The sequence below is a fragment of the Poecilia reticulata genome, linkage group LG7 (genome assembly GCF_000633615.1).
Source record: "Poecilia reticulata strain Guanapo linkage group LG7, Guppy_female_1.0+MT, whole genome shotgun sequence".
Taxonomy (NCBI): domain Eukaryota; kingdom Metazoa; phylum Chordata; class Actinopteri; order Cyprinodontiformes; family Poeciliidae; genus Poecilia; species Poecilia reticulata.
Genome location: NC_024337.1, coordinates 5,345,398 through 5,360,480, shown reverse-complemented (window position 1 = coordinate 5,360,480; position 15,083 = coordinate 5,345,398). Strand labels below are relative to the sequence as shown.

At 40.6% G+C, this 15,083-nt stretch overlaps 1 protein-coding gene across 1 annotated transcript in view; it reads right to left on the bottom strand.

The window, feature by feature from the left end:
• stk35 (serine/threonine kinase 35) overlaps positions 1-13,392 on the bottom strand; it is a 15,776-nt gene extending 2,384 nt beyond the window's left edge. The window contains exons 1-2 of the mRNA XM_008412998.2: positions 12,546-13,392; positions 8,745-9,553 (exon numbers count right to left, since the gene is read on the bottom strand). Of these exons, the coding sequence (XP_008411220.1) occupies positions 8,811-9,553; positions 12,546-13,068 (1,266 nt within the window). The 5' untranslated portion in view covers positions 13,069-13,392 and the 3' untranslated portion in view covers positions 8,745-8,810. The remainder of the gene's footprint in view (positions 1-8,744; positions 9,554-12,545) is intronic.
• Positions 13,393-15,083: the final 1,691 nt, after the last annotated feature.

Here is a 15,083-nt window from a genome sequence, read left to right as displayed (position 1 = left end):
AGTTGTGTTTTTACCAAATAGTTCTACTTTGGTTTCATCTGACCATATGACATTCTCCCAATACTCTTCTGGAACATCCAAATGCTCTCTATCAAACTTCAGACGTGCCTGGATATGGACTGGCTTAAGCAGGGGGACACGTCTGGCACTGCAAGATCTGAGTCCCTGGCGTCGTAGTGTGTTGCTGCAAGTTGTCCCAGAAAGCTGGGACATTGGTCCCAGCTTTCTGCAGGTCATTCGCTAGATTCCCCCTTGTGGTTCTGGGATTTTTCCTCACCGTTCTTGTGATCATTCTGACCCCATGGGCTGAGATCTTGCGTGGAGCCCCAGATCGAGGGAGATTAGTAGTGGTCTTGTAGGTCTTCCATTTTCTGATTATTGCTCCCACAGTAGATTTCTTCACACCAAGCTGTTTGCCTATTGCAGATTCAGTCTTCCCAGCCTGGTGCAGGTCTACAATTCGGTTTCTGGTGTCCTCCGACAGCTCTTTCGTCTTCACCATAGTGGAGTTTGGAGTGTGASTGTTTGAGGTTGTGGGCAGGTGTCTTTTATACTGTTAACGACTTCAAACTGGTGCCATTAATACAGGTAATGAGTGGGGGAAAGAGGAGCCTCTTAAAAAGAAGTTACAGGTCTGTGACAGCCAGAAATCTTGCTTGTTTGTAGGTGACCAAATACTTATTTTCCACCATTATTTGCAAATAAATTCTTTAAAATTCAGACAAAATGATTTTCTCAAATTTTTTTCACATTTTGTCTCTCATAGTTGAGGTCTACCTATGATGTCAATTACAGGCCTCTCTCATCTTTTTAAGTGGGAGAACTTGCACAATTGGTGACTGACTAAATACTTATTTTCCCCACTGTATCACCAAAATGCTAAATTCATCATGCATTAGTATGTGTGGAATCAATAGGATATGTGGCATTGCTTGAACAGAAGGGAAGAAGACCAAGTGTTATTGTGGGGTAGAGTCTCAGCCGCAGTTTGTTCCTGGAGGGAATCTTGCTGAACCTGCATCCATGTTGGGTTCAGCGTTCGGCTCTAAGAATAGCCCAGCGGCTGACATGCAGCGGCTCGTTCCCCTTTTACAGGTTGCATAACAGCAGTGCACATGTTAGGAACACAAGCTCAGCAGGAGGCATGCGAGCTGGGGAGCCTCAACCAAAACTACAGCATCCACTCCGTACTGCTGACTCAGAATTTCTAGTCTAACACCTCTAAATGTGGGCTTAGTTTTTGTTTAAATCTGTCAATAGAGAAAAAACACACAGAGTGCACACAAACAACCCAGATACTAAAAATCAAATTTGAGGATATATTAAAATACATCAACTTTTGGCTTAGTTCACTTCTTCCCAACAGAAAAACAAGACCGTCTCCAACAGACCGTAAGTTTCAGCAGCGATTAAAACAGCTTCAGGAACATTTTAATTATTTTAGGTAAACACCAGTCACAGTCTGATCACCTGCAAAGAGTTCTTCAGTAAGCATCAAGATTAGCATTGTCAGATGTTCAGACTACTGTCTCTTTCCTCCAATAAACTGGTCTTGCTCATGTCTGAAACTAATGCCTGACCTGATCAGTTCTGACGTAATGCTTCAAATGTCTTTTGTTTAAGAGGAAATTATTGGAGAACAACCAAAGAAGCCCAAATAAGAAAAAGTGGAAGAGGACATTTGCAAAAATGGTATTCCCTCTTACCTGCGTTTAAATTTGCTTATGACAATGTTCTGCGTCACCAGCCTTTCAATGGTATGAAGCCAAGTTTACATCATCAGCAGTTTCATAGAAATGCTGATGAAATGTGTTGATTTGCATGTTTTACCACCTCAAAACAACAGAGCCAGCAGGAAAGCCAACACTCCTCCACTAATGGAAATGAAGGGAACCATTAGCATCATTAGCATACAAATAAGAGGCTTTCAAATTAAAAAGAGATGTTCCAGTTCATCTCACACTTCAAGTGTATTTCACAGCTGGAAGTCCTAATCTAAAGGCTGCGTCTCCACGAGACCACCGTCTGGAAAACGCTGGTATTKTTGGATGTTGATTGGGGAAAAGCTCCATGTTGAGACCATCGAGACGCCTTAAGTCAGCAGTATTGTTCATGCCAAGCCGCTAAATGGCGCTAGGATTTTTGTACATCATTGAAAATGCATGCACGTTTAACTCTTAGCTTCCATTTCACTCGCTTCCACCTCATCGTAAACAGCAACCCATCCAACCAAGCAACACAGATCTATTCTTCAGCAGGGATTGTGTTGAACTGAATAGGTTAAGTRGTAGAGCAAAGCACAATGCTGTCAGCCATTGTTTTTGTTATCTACCTATGCATGTGTAGAATGAACCCTGCAATCGTTCATTCTGCGCCTGGGTGCTTTCACGCCTGCAGACGCCTCCGTCGGAGATCTGGTTTCAAAACGATCCGGCGTGAGAGACGTGTAAACAAACAACTAGATCACAACAAAACTGTTACACTTTCACTCAAAATTACATTTTTATTGCACTGGGAAAATCTCATCCATTTTCTTCTGCTGATCAGGSGTCGGGTCGCGGGGGAAGCAGCTCAAGTAGAGAAAACAGATTGATCRAAAAATCAAGCCTTTTGACTCAGCTCTCTCTTCACCATGACAGACYATTACAGCGCCCGCTTTACTACAAACGCTGCTCCAATTTTCATTCATTCATTTGTGAACAAGATCCTGAGATACTTGAACTACTTCACTTGGGGCAGGACCTCTTCCCCGACCCAGAACAGACACTCTACCCTTTTCATTCTCACAATGTCAAATTATGACTGTTGCCATCTYATGTCATACCTGGGTTTTGAACCAATATTCATGTTGTAATGTTTACAAAATGTAGGATCTTCTTGGCAGAAAAATGCAACTACTTTTTATACAAGTGTAAGTAAAACCAGGCAATAAGTGTTGAGTCACTTATTTCTTAACTATAGGGAAAAAAAGACTGGTAAACTCAATGGACAAGCTATATGTTGACAAAAGAAAAAAAAATCAGATTATTCCATTTAATTTTTAGGGCAGAAGCAACTGCAAACACAATCTAGCTTTTTTTTTTTTTTTTTAGCTGAACATTAAAAGCATGAAAATGTACAATAATCTTTCCAGTTTAAACACTCAGCAGAGACATAGGTCTTCCCTCCTTATTTCAGCAGATGCTGCCAGCGCCCCTTTTCATCAATTATTTACACCTAGAGAGACGGCTTTTCTGCTTTATTATTCACAAAATGATCCCATTAACATCACAAAGGCAGGACAATACATCCACACAAAGCATGGGACAGATCCGTTCGACTTAAAGGGGATTGAGACGTGTAAACCAATTAGATCCAACACAGTCACCATGAATGAGGACAGCAGACTGGAAAAGATGTGGACAAATGTTATTCTAAAGCACGGCATAGTCACGGTTATGCCTCTACTATCCAGGAGCTGTACATTTTTATGGAGAAAGAAGAGATAATAGATACAATTTCTGACCAGGCTTGATTTAAGTCTGATTCATTTTACCACAACTTATAACGCTATAGATTTAGAAATCTATTTTTGTGAGTTTTCTGCTCAATTCTGTTAAACGTCTTGATAAACAAAAACACACTGAGGTGTTTTAGTCGACCAGTTATGCAACAGCTTGATTGCGTAACTGGCTCTGAATCCCAGAAGAAAAAAWTTTTTTACAGCCTCCCCAATCACTGAACCCAGACTTTTACAAGCATCCTATGGGCACARACGTGATGGACACTCCCAGATCCCAGAAAGGTGCCTCCCTCTGGTTCCCCAACTGCTGTTCAGAACATGTTGTACAATACAGCGTCCTTCAGAGGAGTACCATCAGAAAGTCTGAATTATCGGAATCCTGTTTTTAAATGCTTTTGAGCATTGAACTGCGAAGCAGCAAAGCCTTGGAGGCATTGGCATGTGCATTAGAACCGCTCTGGGCTGTAAAATGCCTCAACTTGTAGAACGATTGTCAGTGCTGTCAATTAAACAAAAAAAAAAAAATTAGATTCCTGAAGTAATGAGTATACACAGAGAAAGAGAGGAGCTGTCAGAGCTCTGGCCTGTTTAAGACAGAGAGGCGTAAGCCTGGCACGCAGCGAGAGGACAAAATGTTCCCAACCAAAGTCTCCATAAGCCTTGAACCAGCARCACTCGCTGTCCAGCAGAGGAATCAGATGAGAGTTTGAGGTCTGGTCAGGTGGACGTCAAAATAAAAACATGCACATGATTTTCAATATTCTGATTTCACCTAAAGGCAGCTCTATGAATGACTTTTTCACTATAAGAGGACTTTAAAAGCCCCCAAACACAGTAAAACACAAATATTAGTTACCGATGGGGCCGATACGATTCATTTAATGACTCCAGGACCTCAATATTTAAAATTCTTCAAGGCAAATGGTCTTAACTGAAGGTCCATTAAACTGTTTTACCATTTATCTCACTGTGTTCCAGCCGGATAATGGTTTGTGCAGGTSAACGCTCTCACTTCCAGTGCCAWGTGCTGTTAACATCTGTGCAGGGAGGCAGCGGGGGACAGAAGGAACTGCCACCAAGAAAGAGACAAAAACTGCCAAAACTATACAATAATCACTTTAAATAAAAAAGATTACACAGCTCTGTGTGTGTGCTGCAGAGCAGAACTGGTGTTTCACATCAGCTTGACCTCCGACCTCAGCAAGAAACATCCACCACATGTATGGAGTTCACTGGTGGCTGCTGGGCTCTGATGTGYAATAAGAAACCATGTAAACCATGATCACTGAGATTACATGAAAATGGCCAGAGAGGATGAATGAATAGTATACAAGTTTTATAGCTTTTTCACAATATTCTCATGTTCTGAGTCGCATAGTGAAAAGGGAGCTGAAAAAGTGGTTTGCTTATAAAATTTATCATGAAATAAAAAAAAAAACTAAATGTATACTTTCTGGTAATTGGATCTATAATAATGCAAAGTTTTAAATAAATGGAGTTGAAACTGATAGTTTATCAGAAAATCTTGAAGGGATCATTCTAGACAACAAACTCAGTTGGAAGCCTCATGTTGAATATATTAAATAAAATTGTTATAACTATTGGAATGTTGTTTAAAATTTAAGATTCAATAAATGTTAAAGGCTTGAATGTTGTACACTCCTCCTTGGTTATTCCCYATTTGTCATATTGCTCAGAAGTTTGGGAAAATGCAAGCACAACAACCATTGATATATTAGTTAAGTTACAAAAAATAGCTTTTAGGCTTATTAATAAATGGGATTTTGTGAACCAACTATCTTTTTATTCAAAGTAATACTTTTAAATGTAAAGACATTGTACATATAAAAACACTGAAAATACTGGTATAAACCGTTGAACAAAAATCTTCCTTCTGATACTCAGAAATCATTTAAGTTAAGAGAGAATAAATATAATTTGTGAGGTTTGTTAGAGAAAAAAAGAGGTAAAGTTTAGATGTGTTGCAGTTATTGGTGTGAAACTGTGGAATGAATTGAATGATGATTTTTAATTATGTTCTTTCTTTAAAAGAGCCTTAAAATATAAAATGATAAAAGCTTATACTGTTATGTAGATGTTTATTGTGTAACCATGCATGCAAGTACTGGATGTGTATTTTCGTATATACATGCATATTTAAAAATAAATGTATATATGCATATACACACTGAATGTATGCATTTTATTTTGACTTTATCCTCATGATTTAATTCTTCAAAATGTTCTTTGTGTGACTGAGTGGTAGATTCTGCATAATACAAGAGAAATAAAACCAGGCTTGTTGTTCCATCATGCCTCGCAGGTTTAGCTGTGTTCATCCTGCTGTTGTCAGCTCCCTTCAGTTTAGCAGCTGCAGACACGAACACCCCAGTAGCAGGTCCAACAGCCACTCCTCCCCTTCTTTCCAACACTAATCACTAATCCTTCTTTCCAACAGATGACAGCTTTATCAACTGAACCAGAGCTAGCCTGTTGCGTAACCGTCTATCCCATCGTGCCACAAGAGAACGAGGCCAATTGGAGGCAGCAACGAAACATCCCGATTGCTCTGCCCCGAGCGCTCCCCGCCCTGAGCAGCTGGGTGGTGTTATGTCACAGCGTGAGCAGCCTATTGTGATGAAGAGCTAACAGAATGGCTGAAAGGAGCGCTGAGCTAATTTGCCAAGCAAACCCAGAACTCAGGCCTGGTCAGTGGAGAGTTCAGGTTCAAACAAACAGCGGCCGGTTTGGGTCGCTGAGCATCCACTCAGCGGCAGTTTGATGTCATACAGGCAGCTTCTGCTCCAAATAGCAAACTGAGACAATTAAGATCTTAYAGGGACACTTTACTGCATTGCTGCCACCACAAACACATTTTTGCTAAATGTGTTTAGCAAAGTGCAAGATGCAAGATTTAAATAATCTCTCTCTTTAGATTTTAAAATTTGGACGATTATCAGCATTATCAGTTATATAACTAACCTACTAACTGAAGCTGATAACCTAAACGAATGCACAAACAATAATCATGATGTTCAAACTGTTTCACTCCTATTTTGTTGCATGGAGTTGTTTACCTTGTATATCAACATAAATGAATTAAAGTTTAGGTCAGAGTGTATCTCAGATATCTACTGAAAGTAGGGCTGTAACGACTCCTCAAATGATTCRAGTACCTCGATTATTAAAACTCCTAGAGGCACATTATCATCTGCAGCATAATGTCCAATTTTCAAGTTTGGTCCAGGGGAAATKTATTGATTGATAATGTCTATTGATTGTTTTTCTGGGGACCAATAAACATCCKTAAAGTAACTGGTAAGAYGCATGGAGTACAACAGCCTTTCTYCTCTCAGAGTTGCTTCCTGGTGGCCGGTTCCTAGCGAACGGCGGGGAAGYGCGTGGCGGGTGTATTTATACAGGTGAGCGAATGGACTGAACACAGCATTTGGCTGTGCTGTGGTTGATGCTTAATGCAAGTGTAACTTTACAGACAAACCGAAAAATAAATTTACCTCCATTCCAGRCTCAGCAAATGGGTGGCGGAGTGCATTGTGGCGGTACTGGTAGATGTGTTTCTGTGTGTGACGGAGGAGCCAAATCCAGTCGTTGCTTTATGTGCAAAGTGGGAGTTCACCTATTGAACTGACTAAAGATGAATACATGAACTAAAAACTTGAGTACAAACATATTTGCAAGTCTCTTTGTGAACCTGCCTCTTTATTATCCTGCAAGTTTTGGGATTTATTTCATTGTTTTGTGTTAGTTGTCATGTAGTCCCTGACAATGGCACAGCCCTATTCACAGCCTGCTGTTAAGAGTATTTCACATAATGAGCATGCAACGCTAAAGATATTTGGAGACAACACCTTGTTTCGGGCTTCACTCACACATCCCAGGTGTTAACACCTAATCAAAGGCTGTTTGGCCTCAGGCTCAGATTGTACCTTTCCTGATTCCCAGTGGCAGYATAAATGCCAACTTCCATTTATGATAGGCAGATCTCTGGTTACCACACCCTGAGTTTAAAAAAAATTATCCAGCTTTGAAACTGGATTAAAAAAAAAATACAGAAAAAGGTTGAAGTTTCGATTTTTATTTTTGACTATATTCGAAGCCTTACAAGCTAAAAAGTGTTTTTGGCTGTAGTTCATTTTATGGACTTATTTACATTAATCTCWCTTAATTTATTTGTTCTGGTGATGACAACTTAATTTGAATCAAGTTAAAAGTTACAAAACAAACTTACTCAAATTAACTAGCACTATAAAAAGTGCATTTGAAACAATTAAGTTCAATGCCGCGTTCGTATCCTACGTCTGACATCATGACAAGATTCACCTGGACAGATCCTGTACCGACCGGCTGCTGTGGTGGTGCAGGGGTAGAGCCCAACTCACATAAAGAGACATTAGTCCTCAATGTGGCCATCGCAAGTTCGATTCCAGCCTGATGATCTTAGCTGCATGTCTTCTTCCTCTGTCATTATYCACTTTCCTATCYAACTACTCTCAAAGGCCGCCTGAGCCAAAAAAAACCCTGGTAAAAAGTAAATCATTTATTAGTTTACTTCTTTATTTGAAGTAAACTAAATGATTTGAGCAAGACTGACTTAAATTTGTCATTTTTAAACACACTTAATGAATTCAGTTAAAACAACTCAATGAATCGAGTTGGATGAACTTAATGAATTCACGCTCTCAGCGTGGAAAAGACACTGGCCCAAAGACTTAAATTATTTTTCGGTTTATTTGCTCTCTGACCATCACACTCTGACTGTTGGTAGTTGTGCGCCGCTTCACCTGCTGACTGCTGTCTGATCGCTCCCGGATGTCTCTTTTTCCTGCATTGAGCCTCGATGTAGCCAAACTCCGTCAAGTGTTTGTTTTTTAAATGTCATATTAGATTCGTTGTGTTGATGCTTTTTGACCCGTGCTTCAACTCAAGGTAATTTTCCATCACAACACGCAAACGTCCCCGTTCACTTTGAGCTTTAAAGTTTCACACRACATCGTTTAGGATTTGTTGCTGCGTGCTTGCACAGTGTGAAGGAAAGAGGAGACCAGCTGCACACGCAGGCTGCAAAGTGAGATACAGGTGATCGGTTTGGTGATCGGCTACAAAAGACAGTGATCGGCGATCACCAATCATACTTTTTCACGGAAATCGGTCGATTATGATCAGAGGCCGATCGATCGGTACACCTCTAATTACTAACATGGAAGAATGAGAGGCAGCCTACCTGGAGAGGAAATGGGCCCCTTCTTGGATGGGTTGGGGTAAAAAAGGAAAGGTTTAGAAGCGTTTGTCATGCAGCAAAAGTGACTTGATCCATTCTTATTTCCAGTTGGAGAGCATCTGGTCGGTCCTGAGGGTTTACTGCAAGCATGTCCAGAAGGAGCTTCTTTACCCCTTCAGTCATAGAGCTCCTGGCCTTCTGAGGGATGTGCAGAACCATCTTGGGGTTCTCCAGCAGAGCTTCCCCAACAGGAATGATCTCAGAGCCCTGTCGAACGTACGTGCCCAGTAGTTCACGTTTCGACTCTGCATCAATGAACGTGATTCGTTCGACCATTGCCCAAATGATGATGCCAAGGGCAAARATGTCAGCTTTAGCTGTGTAGTGGCCCTCCCAAACCTCCGGGGCCATATAGAAGTCTGAGCCGCAAGCTGACGATAACCAGAACTTGTTGATGTTGACAGTGTTGTACTGGTTGCTCCCTTTGCCAGCAGCTCTCGCTGTAGGATCTTCTTCACTGCTCTTGGAGGTTAGTCCAGCACAAACTTTACTGAGGCCAAAGTCTGCTACCTTAAGTACAGGTGAACCAGATTTCTGTGAGATGAGAATGTTGTCTGGCTTCAGGTCCCGGTGGACAATGTTGTTCTTGTGAAGGAAAGCAATGGCACTTGTTAGCTGGAGCATGAAGCTGCTGTTGGTCTGGGGGTCGGGTCGCCGAGACAAGATGTACTGGTTGAGGTCCCCACCTTCGCAGAACTCCATGACGAACCAAAGGTAGCATGGCTCCTCTGGGTAACCAAGGATGCGCTCACCTTAGGATTAAAAGAAGACAATACTTTGTTACAACTCTAAAAGTCAAAAATGTCCAAATTGAAAAAGCAAAAATCAAATAATGCTCAGAAACAAGAACACAACTCTTTTCACATTAGCTCAGCATTAACGSTAAAAAACTTTCTACAAATCTAAAAGCAATGGCATTTTCCAGGAAAGCTAAAAGTGRCAAGGTTTTATGCCATGACTTAAAAATGTCCAGTCTCCACTCACTCAGTCACTTCTACATGAAAGATCACAATTGATTTATTTACTTACTTTCATGGAGGCACATTTTCCAGTACTTCTCCAGTTTCCCAAGGTCTTTCAAAGTTTTACCTTAGACTGCTTTTTCGTTTTTCACACCAGTACTGACCCCATCATTCACTTACTGATTAAAACATAACTAAACAAAACAAACAACTGACAAGTCTGAAAATTTTTCAGAAGATAAATCATGTCTAGTGAGGCACTGAAGACCCGATAAAGGACCAGAAATCATCTTCCTCAGMTGATCGGTTGTACAGTCAGCCCTTTGAGAAAAGTCTTGTTAACGTGACAAGATGGTAGTAAAAATCAACAAGGATCCCATTTAAGTTGGTTCTTTGTTTATTTGTTAATGTAAAAAAAACGTTCTTTCAAGTGGACTGAAACTGATTGAAATTGGGCTTTTCCATCAGTGGTACCAGTGCTCAACACTAGAGCTAGTGTTGGAACCAGTTCTAACTGGTTCCACAAAAGAACTGGTTTGCTTTTACACCACCTAAGAGCAAAGCCAGTCATGTCCTGACAGTGTTTCAAAAGGTTGATCCTCCCCTGCTTTATTCTGGGTTTATGCAAGTCTTGAACAGCATGGCAACAGCTTTCCTAAAATCACCACCTTGACTTATTAAATTCTTTTAACAGCYCCTTTATGTAGTTGAAAATACCAGYTATAACTTAGCAGAAYATTGACCTTTTTAAACTTTGAAGGGTTAATTTCAGGATAGACAGCAGGAAAATAAGAGGCAGAGAACCAGTATGGTGGAAATTACTTCAAGAAACAGCCAGTGTCCAAATAAAAGCTTAAATTATGAATGGATTATGGCTTGGCTGGTTACCTGTTGTGGTTTTAMAAAGGTACGTTTCTAAATCTGGTATCATTAAAGCGAGAGACGCAAGTTATCAATTAATGAGTTAATCTAAAGTTGATTGATCTCATTCATTGACTAAAAAATAATTTATATGCAGCCATTTTCTTAAAAACCAGAGTTTTCTCTTGTATCAGGATGTCCTCTATAATATGAAGGGCTAAACYTTTCACAACATACTGAATTTAGAAAAACAAGCTGATTTTTTGCGTCAGCTGTATCACATACTGACTGAAAAAACAGAAAATTGTGGTTGTCACATTAAACTTAAACATATTTATAAGACAGGAACCTCACAGGCCTAACTGGACATTATTAGRTCAAAAATTAGTTCCATTGAGTTCATTTATAAACTATTAATTGTAAGTTGAGTAAATGTTTGGATCCCCATCACGTTAGATATTTTGTATTTTAAAGTGTAACCAGGGTTTTACTCATGTTTTAATACCATGAGAATTTCAGTTTCATAGTTTCTACAAAGGACTGAATATACAACTAAAACATCACCTCTACAAACCTTTCMGTACATTTCTGATGAACATGATGACTATTTATCCAGCCCAGTGCTAAAGACCTTCACAGGTCTTTAGAACTTGCTGTCCTTTACAAATCAATTGGATATTTGTGATTTGATGTAGTGTGATCCAAGATGTGTGTTGATTTAATGTTATAGAACCTGTTTTATTCAGAACAGCTCTCTATATCGCTGCAATCAGCTGAGCTTACAGCACAAAAACACAACAMTTTGGGACCAGACTGATTTCATGAAGGAGCAGCGACTGAGGCATCAGTGAAACTAGATTCATGACACGAGGAGGAAACCAYGTCACTTGCCCGCATTGACCTGTCGTGATAATTACTGTGGGGTTGTCATGAACYGTGCCATGTCTGCTTCTTTACTTCACATTTCTGAAACTTACGAGAATCAGAGCAAAACAAACTAAAATGTTTAAGCTGAAGGCTTCAACATTGTGGCTGTGATCTATTATTTTCTAYTACATCACAAAGTCTAGAAACAATGACGCTGAAGGATTTTACTTAGAGAGCCGGAACTGTGACACTTACATAACYGCGCTGCTATTAAAAGAAGAGTCGTAAACATAGCAGCTGGGTTTAGTTGGAAACATAGATTGAACTAGCAAAGATTGAGTTAGTATCTATAATATAGAAAATAGTATGATCAGCAAAATCACTAACTATATCAGAAGAGGCGGACATAAATAAGTCAAGTAGAAACCCCGACCTGAGCTGAAAAACGTCTGAATCATAACTCTGTGGCTGGTTTTWTAAGTTTTTGAGTTTATGGTGCAGCATTAATGTTAAACGTCTAAGTGTTTAGTCAGGAAGAAAGTCTCTAACATGTCGCCAAGTAGTACACTGTGTTCTCGTTTGCGCTGGAGGAAGCACAGCGTTCTCTCTGTGGTTCTTCTAGGTGATGTACAGTTACATCACTGTCAGACAGGAGGCTGCAGAAGGAAATCCATATCACTGGAGCAGAACAACTTTTCCCTTCAACTACAGTAAAAAAAAAAAATGTAAATGCAAACTACTTAATTTGAGTGCAGAGTTAGCTGCTAGCACCAGCAGGTCCTAATTTCATTTTATTTTGAAATACAGAAAAGTGATAAATAGTTATTGCTTTTAGCTAATTTTAGTAATGCAGGCTAAAATTATTTGTGCTTGCTTACATCCAATCAATTGGTTAAATCAGAAGTTTTCTATGCAGCAACAACATCAAAGTTTGGCTATAAGTTGCTGACACCAGTCAGCACATTAGCTCCTAAATAAACTCAATTTACAGGCCCTTGTTTCAGGTTTCAAGGCCTTTGTCTAAGCACTGTGTGTTTTGCAGAAGCACAGATACCTTTGAGGGAGGTCTCCACTAGCCGCAGATACTGCTTGGACTTCTTGTTACCGTGGCTCATCTTCTGGGCCAGGCCGTTCCGCTGCAGCACGCACTCCTCTAGTTGAACCACATTCTGGTGTCGGTTCTCCAGGCTCGTCAGGGCCCAGAACTCGGCCAATGCCAGTTCGACGTTTTCTGGGGCGTCGCACTGGAGCCTCTTCACCGCAACCCTGGCCCCTGTTCTCCGGGCCACGGCCTCGTACACCACCCCGTAGCTTCCCCGACCCACCTCCCGCAGCAGGCTGTACCGCGGAGACACGGCCGCCGCCGGCCTGGAGGGGTCACTCCGGAGGAAGGAGATAGAGAAGCAGTCCTCGTCCTCTTCCTCGTCCATGGCCTCGGCACGCTTGTTGTTGTTCCCCACTGTGAGGGAGCGGAGGACCTTCACTGCCTCCCGCTTCATCTTGGCGGCCACGCTGCGCCTGCAGCTCCGCACTCCGCCGCTTACCTTTCTTCTTCTCTTCCCGTCGCATATATCCATAACTTATTTTTTGTTGAAAGTAAACATGAGGCGATTACGTGTTTATCTGTCATTACTTAAACTCTTACCAAATAAAAGTTGGCCGTTCTTACGTCTTTCTGGTCGAGGTTTGGAGAAGTTAAACCTCTGCCTGTCTAAAATGTCAGACTTGCTTCTAGCTGTTAAAATATTAAAAGTTGCCGATAAACCTGCCGATGCGCCACAGGCTGCCAGTCCAGATGTTCTAAATATTTGGGCTTCCTAAACAAAATGTTCCAGCTCTTACAGAGAACAGAAGGCGTGGCTAGGCTGCAGCTCCGCCGCACATTGATTGGTGCAGAGAGAAAAAGCTCTCTAACATACAACTCCGTATTTGTTTTRGTTTGAAACGAACAATTGTTATTAATAGCAAGCTAATTGCTACTTAAGTTAAGAAACACATGTTTGCACCGGGTTATAAATTATTATCCAGCGTAAATGGTTCTGTCCTCCAATTGTAACATGGTGGTGGGAGCACGTGTACTCAGGCATGCTGCATGCACGGCTTTAAATCTGTCACATAACTGCACGTCTGGTTGCACATGCATGGATGGATGGACAGATAGATAGTAAAAATACAACATGTAAGTAATATATATATAGCCCACATTTGTACAAAAGATTGTTTAAGAGAACCAAATGAAGACAATTTACCTGTGCATAATTGTTTAGAGACGTTATTAGAGAGGGGACAAATAATTTAAACGTTTTTGTTAGCGGAGGTGGGGGGGGGGGTTGTTTTTTTGTTTGTTTGTTTGTTTGTTTGTTTGTTTCTCCCAGAAGGAAGAAGGTGATAAAAACACAGTGAAGGAAATGTCCTTTGTGATCAAGGTAGCATTCCTGACCACATTTCCTCACCTGGTGATGAACAATATAAATGTTTCAGGCTGAGGTCAACCCTCTCCTCCTCAACATAACACATRAGCCTGTTGTAAAAATGTCAGCAACTTCAAGCAAATTTAAGTTMATTCATACAGATTTTCCTGGCTTCTCCAACTAATCTCATCTCTGAAGTTACATGTATTATTAAAAAATGTAAAATCAAATGACAATCATCAAAACAATGATAGTATAGCCAACTAGTTTTGATTCAACACTTGAATCAGTTAGTTTTGGTTTCAGTCTAGATTTTAAGAAAAAAAAACATAAATGCTGATACATGTATTTTATACATGATGTATCAGCATTATCACCCTGAATCTTAAACAATAACATTAAAATCTCCAGTATATGTTTGAAACACCCATTAAATCACCAGACATTACTTTGTATTTATCCAAACCAAAGCCATGTAAAACACTGTCACATGTAACTAGTTCATATTTTTTACAATCACAAAACATCCAGCAGATTTCTCTAAAAGGCACCTACACTGTAAAAAGATATTAGTTCAACCAACTTAATTGAATTGCTTCAACTGGTAACAAGTAAATCAACTAAGTTTATCCAACCAAACATTAAGTTTAACCGGCTCAAGTTATTATGTCCATCCATCCATCCATTTTCTTACACCCTTGTCCCTTGGTGGGGTCGGGGGGGTTGCTGGTGCCCATCTCCAGCTGATGTTCYGGGCGGGAGGCGGGGTCACCCTGGGCAGGTCGCCAGTCTGTCGTGGGGCAACACAGAGACACACAACCATTCACACACACAGTCACACCTAGGGGCAATTTAGACAGACAAATTAACCTGACAGTCATGTTTTTGGACTGTGGGAGGAAACCGGAGTACCCGGAGAAAACCCACACATGCACAGGGAGAACATGTAAACTCCATGCAGAAAGACTGGGGCCGGGAATCAAACCCAGAACCTTCTTGCTGTTGCCTTGCAGCAACAAGGCAACAGCTCTACCAACTGCACCACTGTGCAGCCCCGTTATTATGTCCATCCAACTCAATTTACTAAGTTTATCAAACTCAATATATTATGATAATTCAAGTCAATTTACTAAGTTTATCCAACTCAATTTATTAAGTTGGAGTTGTAACTTTTAAGTTAA